The 17,248-nt window shown below is 43.2% G+C and overlaps 1 protein-coding gene across 1 annotated transcript in view; it reads right to left on the bottom strand.

Annotated features, from left to right (window-relative positions):
- LOC309549497 (CD109 antigen-like) overlaps window positions 1–8,455 on the bottom strand; it is a 356,480-nt gene extending 348,025 nt beyond the window's left edge. Inside the window, exons 1-2 of the mRNA XM_082249831.1 lie at window positions 8,325–8,455; window positions 8,005–8,160 (exon numbers count right to left, since the gene is read on the bottom strand). Coding sequence (XP_082105957.1) covers window positions 8,005–8,072 — 68 coding nt within the window. The 5' untranslated portion in view covers window positions 8,073–8,160; window positions 8,325–8,455. The remainder of the gene's footprint in view (window positions 1–8,004; window positions 8,161–8,324) is intronic.
- Between the last annotated feature and the right edge of the window lie 8,793 nt (window positions 8,456–17,248).

Here is a 17,248-nt window from a genome sequence, read left to right as displayed (position 1 = left end):
ATCACTGTGATAGCCAATCACAGTGATCACTAGTGATAGAACCCACCCTTGTACTGTTTCTCCTCTGTGAAAGAAATACTAAGACTGGAGTAGCCAACTGTGCATGGTAACCAATCAGCTTATAGCTTTAATTTTCAGAGATGAATTCCAGGTATTGATTTTATAGCATAGTTACATTAGACTAACTTGGACTAATATAAGTATGCAGTCACTGCTGCTACTGTGAACACCTCTGTCTTCTGGATCACATTCGGAGCACATGCCCTGCTGCATAGTAACCACATGAAGTCATTTGCTCAGCACATTACTGATGAAAGGCTCCTGTGTGGCCCTGAAACTTTCACTTTTACCACTGTTATATAATCACTTTAATAAATGATTGGACATTATTTTGAAGATTCTTGGTGAACTGGTGATATACGCTTTGGCTTTCTGGAATTCAGCTTTAACTGAATAAGCTGAAGCCCGAAGCTGATTGGTTACTATGCACAGTTGCCCCAGATTCTGTCTGTTCCAGTTTTAGTAAATTCCCCCTGGGTCATCATTTTTTCTCACTAAACAGGAGTCTGTATAAACAAAAAAGTATTTAAAAAAATAAAAATAAACTTAAAATAGTTGAATCAGGACTTGATCTAGGTCAATGTTAGTATCACTGTTAACATACGAGTCAATGTCAGCATTAGTGTTTTAGGTAGGGAAACAAAAGGTTTTATATTTATGGTCAGAGTCAGTGGGCTCTATTCACAAAGAGGTATTTTCCTCTTTAAAATTTTGTATTAAAATAGTTCATAGATATTTTTCAAAAATACTTTTCAAAAAAGTTATTCCAAGTTATTTCAAGGGTTCCCATGTGTTGAAAAGGTTGAGAAAAGCTGCTTTAAAGTGTAACTAAAGGCAAAACTTTCTTTTTCATGTTGTATAGAGTAAATGAATGGTTAGAACCCCTGTCTGTTTTGTTTGCCACCTGTGTCTCATTAGGGGGGATATACCTTCCCTTTCTGTCCCATTGCCAAAACAGAAAACTAGAGGAAATCCTTAAAAATGAAAGGAATCCCTTGGGCCTGACATTTTTAGCTTTGCATGCAATATTTGGGAAAATGGCCTGGCCTGGGTGTTCCGCCAGGCTTTTTTTTTGTATTTCAATTTTTTCATTATTAATTTTAATAGTGCAAGCTCTTTTAACCAGCAGTATTGCCATGGTAAGGCCATACTTCAAAACGACCCCTCGATGCTAAAATGAAAGCCTGAAGGAGGTCATTCAGTAACATCTCTGTTTTTATCCACCAGTGATCTTAAAACGGTCAATTATCCCTGTCTAGTATTAACAATATTTGGTGGCCTGGTAGACTAGGCCATGGCGGCCATATTTTATCTGGAGCCTTCATTGCATTACAATGCTCTACTGTATTATTTACCAGGATCAACAAAAGAATCCACAAGTAGGTTTGTAGGCAGAAAACTAGAAATGGGAAACTATTTTTTAGGGTCCATGCACACTGGCATAAAAAATGCTGCTCTTAAAGGAGTTTAGCATTTTGCTTGTAGATGCAACTAATGTTACTCTATGTGTCTATGCACATTTTAGGCTCAGTGTTTAGAGGCAGAACAAAATCCCTTCTGGTTTGTTTTTTTTAAGAGCAGTTTTCTGGCAGAAAAAAACGTTAAATGCTCCTAAACGCTAGTACAAAAATGCTCAGAAAATACTCAAAACTAACGTTTTTTTCTGCCAAGAGTACTGGCGTTTTTTTTAAGCCAGTGTGCATGGACCCTTACATTGCCAAAATTACTATGAATATGCAAATAGTGGTGTCCTACAGTAAGGCGTTTAGGCCCCATTCACACTTTTCCTAGCGGAAACACGGGTACCAGCTCGCTTTTTTGTGCTTTTTTGCGCATTACCCTGAGTCACACATAGGGTGGCCTATTCACCCAGGAAATACCTTAGGCCGACTCACACTTGACATTTCCTGAATGCATGGCAAAATGCACAGAAAATTTGCATTTTTCTGCACGTTTCGGAAACATGTGAAAAATGCTCTGTGAATGAGTGCTGAATAAACACATTCCACATTCGAAAAGGTCCTGGAGATTCTTTGGCTTGTCTGTTGTGCATAGGGTAGCCCATTAAATCGAAAAAGCCACCAAAAAAAAACGCAAGCAGGAACTCACGTTCCTGCTACACGAAGGGTGATTGGGGCTTTAGAGGGGACTAAGCTGTATAATACAGGAACAGGAGCAGTATGTTTATAATTTAGCTATGACTCTCCTTTTTTTGTGCGTCAGCTTAATGTAGCTGAAAATTTTGAAATATATACCAGTATAGCAAGTGGTAAGTTGGACTATAACTAAGCTAGGGACAGGTGTTGTTCACTAACTGCCATTTTTTCACCTTTATAGAGTTAGGCTGGCCATATACGAAGAAAATTTATTTGAAAGAAATTTGCTCTATTCCCCCATGAACACGGTGTTGATGCAGGAATCCCTCCTGCCTTGCCATTGTCTTCTCCCGACACGAGGGCTGGCGAGGGAAGCCGACCTTCCTGGGAGAAGACTGCAAGAAAATCCGGCAGGCTGGTTGTACCCAAGTTTTTCGACCAGTTAACTTTATGTATTTAGCCTGCCTAATAACGGTTTGATTCAAACTGTGTATGGCAGGCCTTAGGCTTTCTATTGCCAGTGGAGTAAAAAATTGTGTGATCAGTGCTAGGCTGGAACCTCTTTTCCACTTCTACATCTTGTATATGCGTATTACACTTCAAGTGCTGCCTAACAAGTGCCACATAGGGGAATAGTCAGGGTCTACATTACTGCCATGAGGGTCTTCTTAGGCTTGTGAAACACTCTTTTGCTTTACTGGGGGACATAACGTGCTGGACTTGGTGAGAAAAAACTTTAATATCAGCCTATTTAGGGGTGGTTGGTACTATACTGGAGATAGTAAATTGACAAAAAAGAGCCCTGAAGGATGTCCCGTATGGTGGACTGTAAGAGTAGCTGATCATAGGTTGCTGAGCTATGGATGAAGCCAAGCTATAGGCAATCAGATTTCTTCTTTTGTTTTAGGGCCCATTGTCACATGGAACAGTAGACTTGGCACAGATATGGACTGTATTGTCAAAGATGCTGTCATTGCAAGTTATGTGTAGAGCAGCTACAGACTGTCATCCTGAAATAAAGCAGAGAGTGCACCTATCATTGCTGCAATGTGTGTGCACTGTTGTTGGCACAAGCACTATAGCAGCAAAATGTTTATTGGCATGTTGTGAATGTTTCAGATGTTCTCTGGAGTTCTTCAGCATTGTCCATGTCCTAGCTATTAAAGGAACATTTACTATTATTATATATTGATTTATATCTATATCATATATTTACTATTATTATATATTGTTCATCAGGAGGCTCTCATTGTTTTACAAGAATGGATAGGAGAGGAATATGATTGTGCCTGCCTTGCAGAACCTGACATGACATACAGAACACATTTGGAGAGGTAGGACATGAAGATGCATTGATAGAGCCACTGTGTCAGGAACATTGTGCCAGCTGTCAGGTTGATGGGTGTGTGAGCTTGCACACCAGCATGTGCACATTACAGTGTATGCACAAGCACATACTGGTGCCAAGCAGATACTGGTGCCTGAGCTCTGCATAGGATCATTGCTGAATGGTCTTTCAGTCTGTATCCCGTGATCCTGAAACTTATTCTGACCTTGTTATTGACCCTACTTCCGCTTGACACACTTGGATTACCCCACTTGCCTATGATTGCTGTTCTTTTCCATTATTGACCTTAGCCTGGACTTCAAATCAAGATTCTGCCTATTAAAGCGGTAGTATACTCCGCTATTTGACTTTTACCTACAGGTAAGCCTATAATAAGGCTTACCTGTAGGTACAATTAATATCTCCTAAACCTTCACGGTTTAGGAGATATTCAACCTGCATGCAGCTGCTGACGACAGCGGCGCTCTGAAGGTCTGGCGGACCTTCAGAGCTCCTTGCCGGCTCCTTGCCGGAAAGTGAAACGGGAGTAACGTCATTGCGGCTCCAGCCACTCACAGCGCCGGAGCCGCCGAACCAGGAAGAGACGCCAAGGGAACATGACGGCGCACTCAGCGTTGTCCAGACGACCGTGTTGGGGCTTTCGTTCTAAGGTAAGGTAAGATGCATACTAGCTCATTATGCCTTTGTCCTGCAGGGTTTGTTTGTTTGTTTTTTTGTTTTTTCATGAGGATACAACTGCTTTAACTTAGGACCTCACTGCCTGCATGTTGCCAGCCTCTGATTTTTCTAACTCTGATCCTGCCCACAATTTGCTGCCATTTGCTTGGCTGTTACTGGACCTTGTTGCTCTACTCTGCTCATAACTGAACTTGGATATACAGTATCTCACAAAGGTGAGTACGCCCCTCACATTTTTGTAAATATTTTATTCAATCTTTTCATTGGATAACACTGAAGAAATTACACTTTGCTACATTGTAAAGTAGTGAGTGTACAGCTTGTATAACAGTGTAAATTTGCTGTCCCCTCAAAATAACCCAACACACAGCCATTAATGTCTAAACCACTGACAACAAAAATGAGTACACCCCTAGCAGAAAATGTCCAAATCGGGCCAAAAGCGTCAATATTTTGTGTGGCCATCATTATTTTCTAGCACTGCCATGACCGTCTTGGGCATGGAGTTCACCAGAGCTTCACAGGTTGCCACTGGAGTCCTCTTCCACTCCTTCATGACGACATTACGGAGCTGGTGGATGTTAGAGACCTTCCGCTTCTCCACCTTCCATTTGTCGATGCCCCACAGATGCTCAATAGGGTTTAGGTCTGGAGACATGCTTGGCCAGTCCATTACCTTTACCCTTACCTTCTTTAGCAAGGCCGTGGTCATCTTGGAGGTAAGTTTGGGGTCATTATCATGTTGGAATACAGTCCTGTGGCCTAGTCTCTGAAGAAAGGGGATCATGCTCTGCTTCAGTATCTCACAGTACATGTTGGATTTCATGGTTCCCTCAATGAACTGTAGCTCCTCAGTGCCAGCAGCACTCATGCAGCCCCAGACCATGACACTCGCACCACCATGCTTGACTGTAGGGAAGACACACTTGTCTTTGTACTCCTCACCTGGTTGACGCCACACACGCTTGACACCATCTGAACCAAATACGTTTTTATTGGTCTCATCAGACCAAAGGACATGATTCCAGTAATGCATGTCCTTAGTTGGCTTGTCTTCAGCAAACCTTTTGCAGGCTTTCTTGTGCATCATCTTTAGAAGAGGCTTGACAGCCATGTAGACCAATTTGATGCAGTGTGCGGCGTATGGTCTGAGCACTGACAGGCTGCCCCCCCGCCCCTTCAACCTCTGCAGCAATGCTGGCAGCACTCATATGTCTATTTCCCAAAGATAACCTCTGGATATGAGGCTGGGCACATGCACTCAACTTCTTTGGTCAAGGCCTGAGTGGAACCTGTCCTGTTAAACCACTTTATGGTCTTGGCACCGTGCTGCAGCTCAATTTCAGGGTCTTGACAATCTTTTTATAGCCTAGGCCATCTTTATGTAAAGCAACAATTCTTTTTTTCAGATCCTCAGAGAGTTCTTTGCTATGAGGTGCCATGTTGAACTTCCAGTGACCAGTATGAGAGAGTGAGAGCGATAACACCAAATTTACCACACCTGCTCCCCATTCACACCTGAGACCGTGTAACACTAACGAGTTACATGACACCGGGGAGGGAAAATGCTTCATGCTTGGGCCCAATTTGGACTTTTTCCACTTAGGGGTGTACTTACTTCTGTTGCCATCAGTTTAGACTTTAATGGCTGTGTGTTGAGTTATTTTGAGGGGACAGAAAATTTACACTGTTATACAAGCTGTACGCTCACTACTTTACATTGTAGCAAAGTGTCATTTTTTCAGTGTTGTCACATGAAAAGATATAATAAAATATTTACAAAAATTTGAGGGGTGTACTCCCTTTTGTGAGATACTGTATCTACGGTGTACCACTAGTTGTACTCCTGCTCACCTTATACCAGTTCTCCCAAGTTCCAGTCTTCAGTGTCTGCACCCTGGCACTTGGGTCATTCCATCACCCTTGCAGACCCTGTCCTAATGAGAAGTACATCCAAAGCTCGTTTTGCACTCCTGTGACCCATTTTCAGCAGACAGCGAGCTGGACCGGCACCCGGCTCAGCCCCTCAGCAAGCTGCTGAGAGCCTGAGCTGGCCATTCCCCCCCCCCCCCGGAGCCCCACTGCTCCAGTGAGCGTGGGGGGGGCACAGCAGAGAGACACTGACTGACAGTCAGTAGCTTTCATCTCGGGGAGCTGTGAGAACCGAGCGATTTGTGGTGTTAGATCGCTGGCTTCTCCGTTTTGGAGGCGCCATGATAGATGCAGCATCGGACTGATGCTGCATCCACCTAGGTAAGTATGATTCAAGAAAATAAAAATTCCCATACATCTCTTTTAACCTACAGGGGTGCTAGGATGGGGACTGTGCAGGAGGCCACCCTTGTCATCTCAGGCGCCTTATACAGGTTCATGACCAACAGGGAAAATATCACCTATTTCTCTGAAGAGATGGAGCTTGAGATATCTTAGTAGAGCTGCAGGGAATATATTGTGTACCAACACAATGCTAATGTCATTAAGCAACTCAGCCTAGAGAAAGAAAAAAGTAACAGTATGCTGTGGGTTATAAAAAAAAAAAAAAAAATTCTATATGGTTTTTGCTATCTAACTAAAAGAGAAATGTTAATGCAATCCTGCTTTGTATGTAATCAATGTCCATGCAAGAGTTATGGGCCATACACACTATAAGATTTTCTGAAGACTTTTTCCTTTAGATTTACCAAAACCATATAATATGAGGTCAAACCTAAACACTTTCAATTTGTATGCAATCTGGCAGGCCCTTGCACTACATCGAAAAGGTAATGCCTCGTACACACGCAACGATTGTTGGCCCTGAATTTTCGGCCAACGTCCAATCGGCCGATTGTTGGCTTGTTAGTATGATGCTTCCGACAACTGACTGCGACTTTTTGGCTGAAGAAAATCTGGTGTGCAGGCTATAAAATTTTTGTTGGCCGTCAACAGAACGGCCGATTGTTCGTCAGTCAGTACAGATTTCGGCAGACAAAAATCAGATGAGCAAGACTGAGCATGCTCAGAGAAGAAAAAACACACGGAAAGTAAACCAGCACATGACATCACTTCTGAAGTTGGTTTTTGTTGGCCGAAAAAATTTGTGCGCAGTCTAGAGCACATTTCAACCAACACAACAACACTGGACAAAAGACGGCCGATCGGTCGGCCGATAATCGTTGCGTGTGTACGAGGCTTTAATCTGAAGGAAATCTAACCACAAAAGTTGGATAGTGTGTATCCGGCTTTACTCATAAAAAGCTGACATGCTATTTTTGGACACACTTAATCCAAAATGATGTTAGGACATCTGCTGCATTTGTGTCTCCTTTTCTAGCCAAACAGATGGACTTCCCTATTTCATTTTCTGCAAAACTTCTAGAAAGCTTAGGAAAGTTGCTAAATCCTTGTGCACGCAGCGTCGGCCAGATTAGGAAGAAATCACATTATACAGTGCAACTTTCACTTCAAGTACAATGGTAAAACAAGGCATAGGAAACTTATAAACACCAAGATAGACTAAGTGATATTCCAGACCATCCCAAAACCTCTTGCAGTCACCAAGTAGAAACTTTCCTTTTTTTTTTTTTAGACTAAAGATATAAAATAAATATCGCTCGCTCATCGTACCCTATTATTAAACCCAATAAAAAAAGAGTTATTGCTTGCACATGGAAAACAAATACTGTGTAAGTCGTAACAGAACCCCTCCCCCCCAGTATTCCCTGTTACTGTGCAAATAACTGTTCTTCATTAACACAGTAACGGACTTAGAATACGCTTACTTTTTCCATTCCATGTAACAGTTCCTATTGTGAGAAAAAAAAAAAATATTAGGATTCCTACCCTGCTGCAGCATCTGATGCCAAGAGGCAAAGGATGGGAGGAAAAATGAGAAGGCCCTTCAGCAGCATCTTGTTCAGTCAGTTTCAAGTTCTTCACAGGCCGCTTTATTCTCTCGTGTCTCCAGAGGCTTTATTTTTATTTAATCTTCAGGAAGTTCTTATTGGAGCAAAGAAGTAAATCGTGTTAATATGCACAGCAGTGAGTCAGCCCAGAACCCATCCCCACCCCTTTCCCTTTCCCTGCTGACACTGTACATGGCTGCCGAGCTCTTGTAGCCAGCACTGCTTAATTCCTATGCTGACCATGAATACAGTACATACCTGTGCTGAACACAACAGATGAAGAGACATTTCAGTAACGTGTATGAGTGTGGGACGAGTCTGTGAAGTGCAAAGTATGTACCACACCCTCATTGATGAGTTTAGACGTGAAGTAAGCTAATGATAATGTGGAAAATATGCCCTAGCCACAAGTGAGTCAGTAGTAGAAGGGTACACTGTAAAGGAATACTTCCCGCAGCCTCCGACAGAATCTCCTTACACTGCTGTTTTCTTTATGAGGTATATGGAAGCTCACTGCTATGCAGAGATGAGGACAAAATATGGTTTATACTGATGTGTGGGCGGTCATAATGACTTTCACATGAACACAGAAATCTGTATTAAAGCTGTATTAAACTCAAAAATAGAAACACTATTATATTGCAGCTTACCAACTCCTAGATGTGGTGTCTACATTATTTTTCTTGTTTTTTTTTCACATGGAAATCAGGCCTATAAGTCTGTTATTTTTTTTTATCTTCCTTTATGCGCTTCAGCTCCAGAAGGTTTACCCCCCTTCATGATCAGGCTTTTTTTTTGCGATGCGGCACTGCGTTACTTTAACTGACAATTGCGCGGTTGTGCGACACTACCTGTATGTGATTTTGCACAGAGAAGCCGCCCCCCTCTGCAGTAAATGTACGTGAGGCAGTCGGCAAGAGGTTAAGTGCCGGTTCACACTTGTGCGATGCGAATATGCAGCGTGTTCCCGCATTGCATCCACACATCTGGCAGTTCACACTGCCATATGCGATACGCAGGGGGTGTCAATTAAAAGTTAACGACACCCCCAGTTGCGATCGCATATCGCAGTGTGATCTGCAAGTTCGCACAGAATCGGATCGCACAAGTGTGAACCACTGTGCGATCCGATTCTGATGCGGCTCAAAAAAAGCCTCATGTGCGAGTTTGCTGCGGATGCGCTGCGAATTCAGCCATACAAAGTGTATGGCTGAATTTGCACTGCACAGAGATCGCATGTAATTTTAGGAGCAGTGCGCTCCGAATTACATGCCATCTCTGTGATCGCACTAATGTGAACCGGCACTTAAACTCAAAAATAGAAACAGTATTATATTGCAGCTTACCAATTCTTAGATGTGGTGTCTACATTATTTTTCTTGTTTTTTTTTTTTTTACTTATGGTAATAAGGTCTATAAGTCTGTTATTTTTGTATCTTCTTTCAACCGCTTCAGGTGCATGAGGCAGTCAACCGCTTCAGGTGCATGAGGCAGTCGGCAAGAGGTTAAAGCTGTATTAAACTCAAAAATAGAAAAAGTATTATGTTGCAGCTTACCAATTCTAAGATGTGGTATCTACATTATTATTCTTGTTTTTTTATTTCTTTTATTTTTACCTGGTAATTAGGCCTATAAGTCTGTTATTTTTTATTTTTATCTTCCTTTCACCACTTCAGCTTTGGATAATTTACTCCCCTTCATGACCAGGCCATTTTTTTGCCATACGTTACTGCGTAACTTTAACAATTGCGCAGTCATGCGACATTTTTCCTAAATAAAATTGATGTCCTTTTTTACCACAAATAGAGCTTTCTTTTGGTGGTATTTGATCACCTCTGCGGTTTTTGATTTTTTTGCGCTATAAACTAAAAAAAGACAATTTAAAAAAAAAAAAAAAGCAATTTCATTGACTTTATGCTATAAAACATATCCTTTAAAAAAATGTTAAAAATCTAATTTATTTATCAGTTTAGGCCAATATGCATTCTGCTACATGTTTTTGGTAAACAAAAATCCCAATAAGCGTATATTAATTGGTTGGCGCAAAAGTTATAGAGTCTACAAATGATGAGATATCGTTATAACATTTTTATTTATTTATTTTTTTACTATTAATCGTACACTTAACTGACACATTTTACACTTTTTGGGGACCAGTGACACTAACATAGTGACCAGTGCTAAAAAATATGCACTATCACTGTACTAATGACACTGGCAGGAAGGGATTAACATCAGGGGCGATCAAAGGGTTAACCTAGGGAGTGCTTGCTAACTGTGAGGGAAGTGCTTTTACTGTGGGAAGGCAGAGATCCATGTTCCTGCTTAGCAGAAACACAAGATCACTACCTTCCCTACTGACAGAATGGTGATCTGCCTTGTTTACATAGGCAGAACACCGTTCTACTTCTCTCCCGAACGATCGCCGGGTTCTAGCGAACATCGAGTTCACTGGACCTGCTAATTGGCTCCCGCTGTGTCAAGTCACAGTGGGGGCAAGAAGCCGGTGGTGCACGTGTGCGCCCCAAACCCGGAAGTTCGGAATCACTTACTTGTATGTGATTCTGCGTAGAGGAGCCGCCGCCCCCGCAGTATATGTACGTGGGGCGGCCAACAAGAGGTTAAAGCTGTAGAAAACGCAAAAATATGAAAATAATTGTATTACAGCTTACTGATTCTTAGCTGTGGTGTCTACATTATTTTTTTTTTTTTTTTCTCCTGGATATCCAGCCTAGAACCCTGTTTTTTTATATTCCTTTAACAGACCAAGCTGTCCTGCAAAAGTAGCAGTTAAAGGGTTGAGAAAAAAACATATACCAATGACAAGGGTGCTTACAATGTTCAGCTTTTATTTATTTATTTAAAACTTTTATCCCAAAAGAATACAACTGTTGTAACTGCTTAAAAAGTGTTTGCTGAAGTTTCGGCTTTAACTTGTTACTCAAGTCCATCAAAATCTGCTAGTCCATCTAATAACACCCTCTCCCCAGATTTAAAATGCTGTTGCCCAAAGGTGGCTTTCTTGCTCTTCCATCCAGAGTGGGGACACAGGAAGTGTGTCACCAACAGGATCACCAGGAAAAATGAATTGGAATAAAGCCTGAAAAAAAAAAAAAAACGAATGCAGCCACCACATATAAAGATTAGTAAGCTGCAAAATATTACATTCTAATTTTAGGGCCAGTTCCTATCACATGCAGTCCATTGCGTTTTTTTTTTTTTTTTCTGCATCAAAAATGCATGGAAAGTAAGTTATATGGTTTCCAATGGCATAGTTCACACCAGTACGGTCAGGCTTTCCCGTTTCAGAAAAAAAAGTAGAACATGCTGCATTTTTTCTACACTGAACTGTACTAAAACGCAGTAAAATGCATCAAAAACGCATCGGACACCAGTACAGTGAAAAGATAACAAGAAAAAAGACGTCTGGAATGCATCAGGTATTACATTGCATTTTTTTTTTTTTTGGGAGAATTTGTTGTTGGGCAGATTGAAAAATGCAAATTGTGTCAAAATCGCGGTAAAAACGCACTACATGCTTTTCTTCATCTACTCCATTGAGGTCTATTGAACCAAAAAAGCAAAAAAGCACAGTTTTGCGTTTAAAAAAAAATAGGTCCCTGAGCCTTTCCAAAAATGCAAAGGCACAAAAATGTATTGATGTGAACGTGTTCGATAGGAACCCATGTTAAAAAAAAATGTCCTGCGTTTCTACAAAAAGCAAAAAGCATGAAAAAAATGCATCGGTGTGAATGGAGCTGAGAATGGAAAAGTAAAAATTTTTTTTTTGTTTTGGATAGAGTGGAGAGGGATTAGAACACCCATTGGGTTTTTATTGCTGACTGTGCCACCATTTATCATTATCATTGTAAGTGAAAGTAAAAGAAAGTGCCAAATTTTGGGTTGTCCCCAGAAAAGTAATAGAGGGGAAAATCTTCCAATGAGGACACTAGTTCTGGTGACATGGGGGTCCCCAAGAAATTCCATTATTTTGCAAGGATTTCCACTCACTTTCTGTTTGGCTGTGGGACAGGAAGTGAAGGGAAGTCTCCACAATAGGACACAGATGGCGATTCTTCTTTAAGGTTTAAGTGCCGGTTCACACTACTGCGGGTGCGCTGATCGCATGTAATTCGGAGCGCACTGCTCCTTCATTACATGGGATCTCCTGTGCGGATGCGAATTCAGCCATACACTTTGTATGGCTGAAATTCGCACTGCACCTGCACAAAAGACGCACAGGACCCTTTTTTTCAGCCGCATCAGGATCGGATCGCACAGTGGTTCACACTGCAATCCGATCCTGTGCGAACTGTCAGATCGCACTGCGATATGCGATCAAACTGGGGGTGCCGTTAACATTTAATTGACACCCCCTGCGTAATGCATATGGCAGTGTGAACTGCCTCTTGTGCGGATGCGATGCGGGAACACGCTGCAAATTCGCAGCCTTCCCACATCGCACAAGTGTGAACCGGCCCTTATACCACTTTAATTGCACCACTACTTGTAGAAATGTTTACAGTCCTACTGCGCAGTGCCTAACAGAAAATACAAATAAAAGAAGTATTGTTGCAATCAATGTTTACTAAACATTGGTTTATCACAGATAAATATGAAACAAGGACACTTTGTAGCACAAGGCATGTAGGCTAAGGACATATCCGGCAAGTAGGACCCTGTCCCGTGTAATTTACTCTGCCGGGACTAGTCCCGGCAAATCAGTGTTGCCTCGGGCTGCCCGTAATTTGCTAAACCTCATTGGGCACAGAAGATGCCCATCATAAAGCGGGACTACTCAAAACCAATCATAGTTCCGTGTAAGCACGTGGGGGCGGTGCCGTGGTGTACTATCGTGAGATGAAGGCTACAGTCTATTTTGAATGAAAATTTGTGAGCCGAAAATGTGCCGTGTCTTTCCGCCCGAAGTCTGCCATTGTCCACCTGGTAAGGAGCTGTGTGAGGGATTCTCTCTCCTGTGTGTCTCTATCTGTCCCTCTCTATAGTATAAGGGCCAGTGGCGTATCAGCAGGGGGGGCGGCCTGCCCCGGGTGCAACGCACTGGGGGGGTGTCAGCCGGTTTCCTGCCCGGCGGTGTTCTGTCAGATCCTGCATGTCAGTGTGAAGGCAGCTGCAGTGACAGCTCCTTCAGTCTGCACTGCTCGGGGGGGGGGCGGGGGGAGCAGAGCCGCAGCGGGAAGAAGGTGAGTGCCCGAGTGTGTGTGCTGTATAGGAGGGGGATGGGCAGCTGCATATGGAGGCATTGATATTTCCCTATTCTTCCTGCAGCCACTGAATACCTGATTCCCCCTCCTGCAAGTATTCAGCGGCTGCAGGAAGAAGAGGGAAAGATCAATTCCTCCATTTGCAGCTGCCCCATCCCCCTCCTATACAACTTCTTTTGCTGGCCCCCCGTGCTCTCCAGCCCCCCCCCCAGTGCTCTTAACCCTCCTCAATGCTCTTAACCCCCTCAATGCTCTTAACCCCCCTCAGTGCTCTTAACCATCCCTCAGTGCTCCTAACCACCCCCCCAGTGCCTTTAGCCCCCCCGCCAGTGCCCTTTATCCCTCCTGTGCTCTTCAGCTCCCCACGGTACTTTTCATCTCCCCCCCACCATGCTCTCTGGCTCCCCCAGAGCTCTCCACCACCCTGTGCTCCCTGGCTCCCCCCCTCTGTGATTTCTAGTTCCCCCAGTGCTCTCCAGTTCCCCCCACCTGTGGTCTCCATCCCCCTGGTTTTCCCTGCCCTCCCCCCCAGTGCTAACTGCCCCCCCCCCCCGTGCTCTCCACCCCCATGCGCCTTCCAACCCCCCTGCAATGCTTTCCAAACCCCCCCTTAATTCTCTTCAGTCCCCCCTCCCCCCCCGTGCCCTTCAGCTCCTCCAGTGCTCTCTGCTTTCCCTGTGCTCTCTGGCCCCCCTAGTGCTCTTCTGTAGTCTCTGACCATCTACTGTATCATGTCCTCAGTCTCGCATCATCTCTTGTATCATGTCCTCCTGAACTATGCCCATAGGATTACCTTGGTTTTGGGCTATCTTTACAGTTTGGATGCAGTTCAAAATGCAGTCAATGGTGTTCGTTGTGAAAGGGTCCTTAACCACTTAAGCCCCGGAAGATTTTACCCCCATTCCGACCAGGGGGTATTTTGCGATTCGGCACTGCGTGACTTTAACGGACAATTGCGCGGTCGTGCGACGCTGTACCTAAACAAATTTGGCGTCCTTTTTTCCCCACAAACAGAGCTTTCTTTTGGTGGTATTTGATCACCTGTGCGATTTTTTGATCACGCGCTATAAACAAAAAAAGAGCGTCAATTTTGCAAAAATATCAATATTTTCCACATTTTTTTATATGAAATTCCCCCAAAAAAATGTAAAAATCAAAATTTTTTAACATTTTCGGCAAATTTGTTTTATGCTACCTATGTTTAGTAAAAAAAATCGCAAAAAGCGTATTTTGATTGGTTTGCGCAAAAGTTATCGCGTTTACTAACAAAGGGAAAGATTTTTGTCATTTTTGTTGTTTTTTTTAACGCATAATGGCGGCGATCTGCGATTTTTTTTGCGGTACTGCGACATTGGGGCGGACAGATCGGACCCTTGACTGACATTTGTGACACTTTTGGGGTTACCAGTGACATTTCTACAGTAATCAGTGCTATACATATGCACGGTTACTGTAAAAATACACTGTGTGTGTCCCTAGGGGCGTGCTTTCTACTGTGATTGGCTGTGGCTTGAGCTGTAAGGACACTGATCAACAGATCTACATACTAGATCCGTGTGATCAGTGTCTTTACAGCGAGGAGAATGACAGGTGGCTTGTTTACACAAGCTGCCTGACATTCTCCCTCTCCCCCGCCGATCGCCGAGTGACCGGCGGACATCGGGTCCGCTGGTCACACGCGCGTGGGGGGTCCGTGACCACGCGGGAGCGGGAGCGTGTCTCCGGGGGCGCGCGCTCGCTCCCTAGACCCTCACAAGCTAGTGACGTAGCCCTACGTCACTTTGCCTGTGAGGGGCTGACTGCCGACGTAGATCGGCGTTAGGCAGTCGGCAAGTGGTTAATGTACATAAAAAGGCACAGCAAATTTGCATGAAACCCAGTCTCTGGTGTGAATGGGCCCCAAATTCCGTATATATATGCGATTCAGAGAGATCATCCCACACTGTTCAGGTAAGGGTAGTTCAGGGCTGGGGTGACAGAGGGGGTCACAGGGCTGGGGTGATGGAGGGGTCACGGGTCAGGGATGGGGCGATGGAGAGGTTATAGGTCAGGGGTGTGGATATGGAGGGGGTACAAGTTAGGGTTGGGGTGATGGAGGGGTCACAGGTCAGGGATGGGTGATGGAGGGGTACAGGTCAGGGTTGGGGTGATTGAGGGGGGGTTAGGGTTGGGGTGACTGGAGGGGTCACAGGTCAGGGTTGGGGTGATGGGTAAGTAGTTCAGGTAAGTCATCTCTCTCATCACTGATCTTACAATGCAGAGGCCTCATGTTTTGTTTAGGATGCTGAAGTTGGCTCCTTATTCAGCCAGCTTCTTATTTGACTGCTGAAATTAGCCGCTTTCTCACACAGCTTCTTATTCCTTTCAGATATTTATTTACTAAGCAATCATCTGCAAAGTTTGTAATGAAGTTGTGAAGTTTGGCAACAATTCTATCCCCCTAACTGCTGTGTATTTAATGGGGTAACTCTGAATGAATACCTTTTTCTCTATAAAAACCATCTTGGCTCACCCAGATGTGACTTGTTTTCATATAATTGAGCACCCCTCTATTAGCCCACATTCACATTGGCCTGATTTAACATGCAATGCAATGGCACCATCTGAATCTGTGCAACGTCGCACCGATTCCCAGCAGTAGTTTCTGTACTTCTCTCTTTCTTGAGTAGACCCTATAATCTGATGATAAATAGGCGGAGATTAATTATGCGGAGTGGGTGGGGCTTCATGGAACTGGGTGTGGTGGGTAATTGACAGCTGTGCTGCAAAGTGTCCCTGGACATTTTTTTCAAATGTTGGCAACTATGCCTCTGCTGTGCTCCCATTAAGAGGATCATGAACAATGAATATGTATAAGATGATTGGTTAAACCAATAAGTACTTTTTTTCTCATCATACATTTTTTTCCCATTATACTGGGTTTTCAAATAATAAGTGAAATCATTTGGAGGCTAAATAATAGGTTTAGGCTAATTTATATATATATATATATATATATATATATATATATATATCAGACCAAAAACAGGGACAGCTGGGGGGAAGAAGAGGAATTTGGTTCCAAAAGGAAGACAGTCCATCCAAATGATGGGCAGTTGGGAGCTTTGAATACAGTATCCTATCAAGAATAATCAGCACAAGGGATATACTATACAGTATCTCACAAAAGTGAGTACACCCCTCACATTTTTGTAAATATTTTATTATATCTTTTCATGTGACAACACTGAAGAAATGACTTTGCTACAATGTAAAGTAGTGAGTGTACAGCTTGTATAACAGTCTAAATTTGCTAAACAAATAGCCATTACTGTCTAAACTGCTGACAACAAAAGTGAGTGCACCCCTAAGTGAAAATGTCCAAATTGGGCCCAATCAGTCATTTTCCCTCCCCGGTGTCAGGTGACTCGTTAGTGTTACAAGGTCTCGGCAGGTGTGAATGGGGAGTGAAAATGTCCAAATTGGGCCCAATCAGTCATTTTCCCTCCCCGGTGTCAGGTGACTCGTTAGTGTTACAAGGTCTCGGCAGGTGTGAATGGGGAGCAGGTGTGTTAAATTTAGTGTTATCGCTCTCACTCTCTCATACTGATCACTAGAAGTTCAACATGGCCCCTCATGGCAAAGAACTCTCTGAGGATCTGTTTTGCGTGCGTTTCTAGCAACATTACTTTGCGGTACAACCAAGGAAACGTAGACCTTTGTGGTATATAAATGTGCTTTTACTATGCAAAAACAATCTGTACATACAAAACTATTACAATATTTAGGAGCATAATACAAGACTAGCAGATACAGATAAAGATAAAGCAAATATACTTAGCTAAAAAGAAGTTAGCAGCCATGGAGTCTCATTCCAATGCACATGGCTCAGGGAAGTCAGGTTTATCTTCTTGCTTCATGGATGTTCCGTTTGAGACTGCCTTCTTGCAACCTTGAGCAGTCATTTAGACTTGTTAT

Source organism: Pelophylax lessonae (assembly GCF_965119305.1).
Source record: "Pelophylax lessonae genome assembly, chromosome: 3".
NCBI classification, from domain to species: domain Eukaryota; kingdom Metazoa; phylum Chordata; class Amphibia; order Anura; family Ranidae; genus Pelophylax; species Pelophylax lessonae.
Note: the sequence above shows the minus strand (reverse complement) of the source record. Positions and strands in the feature narration are given on the sequence as shown.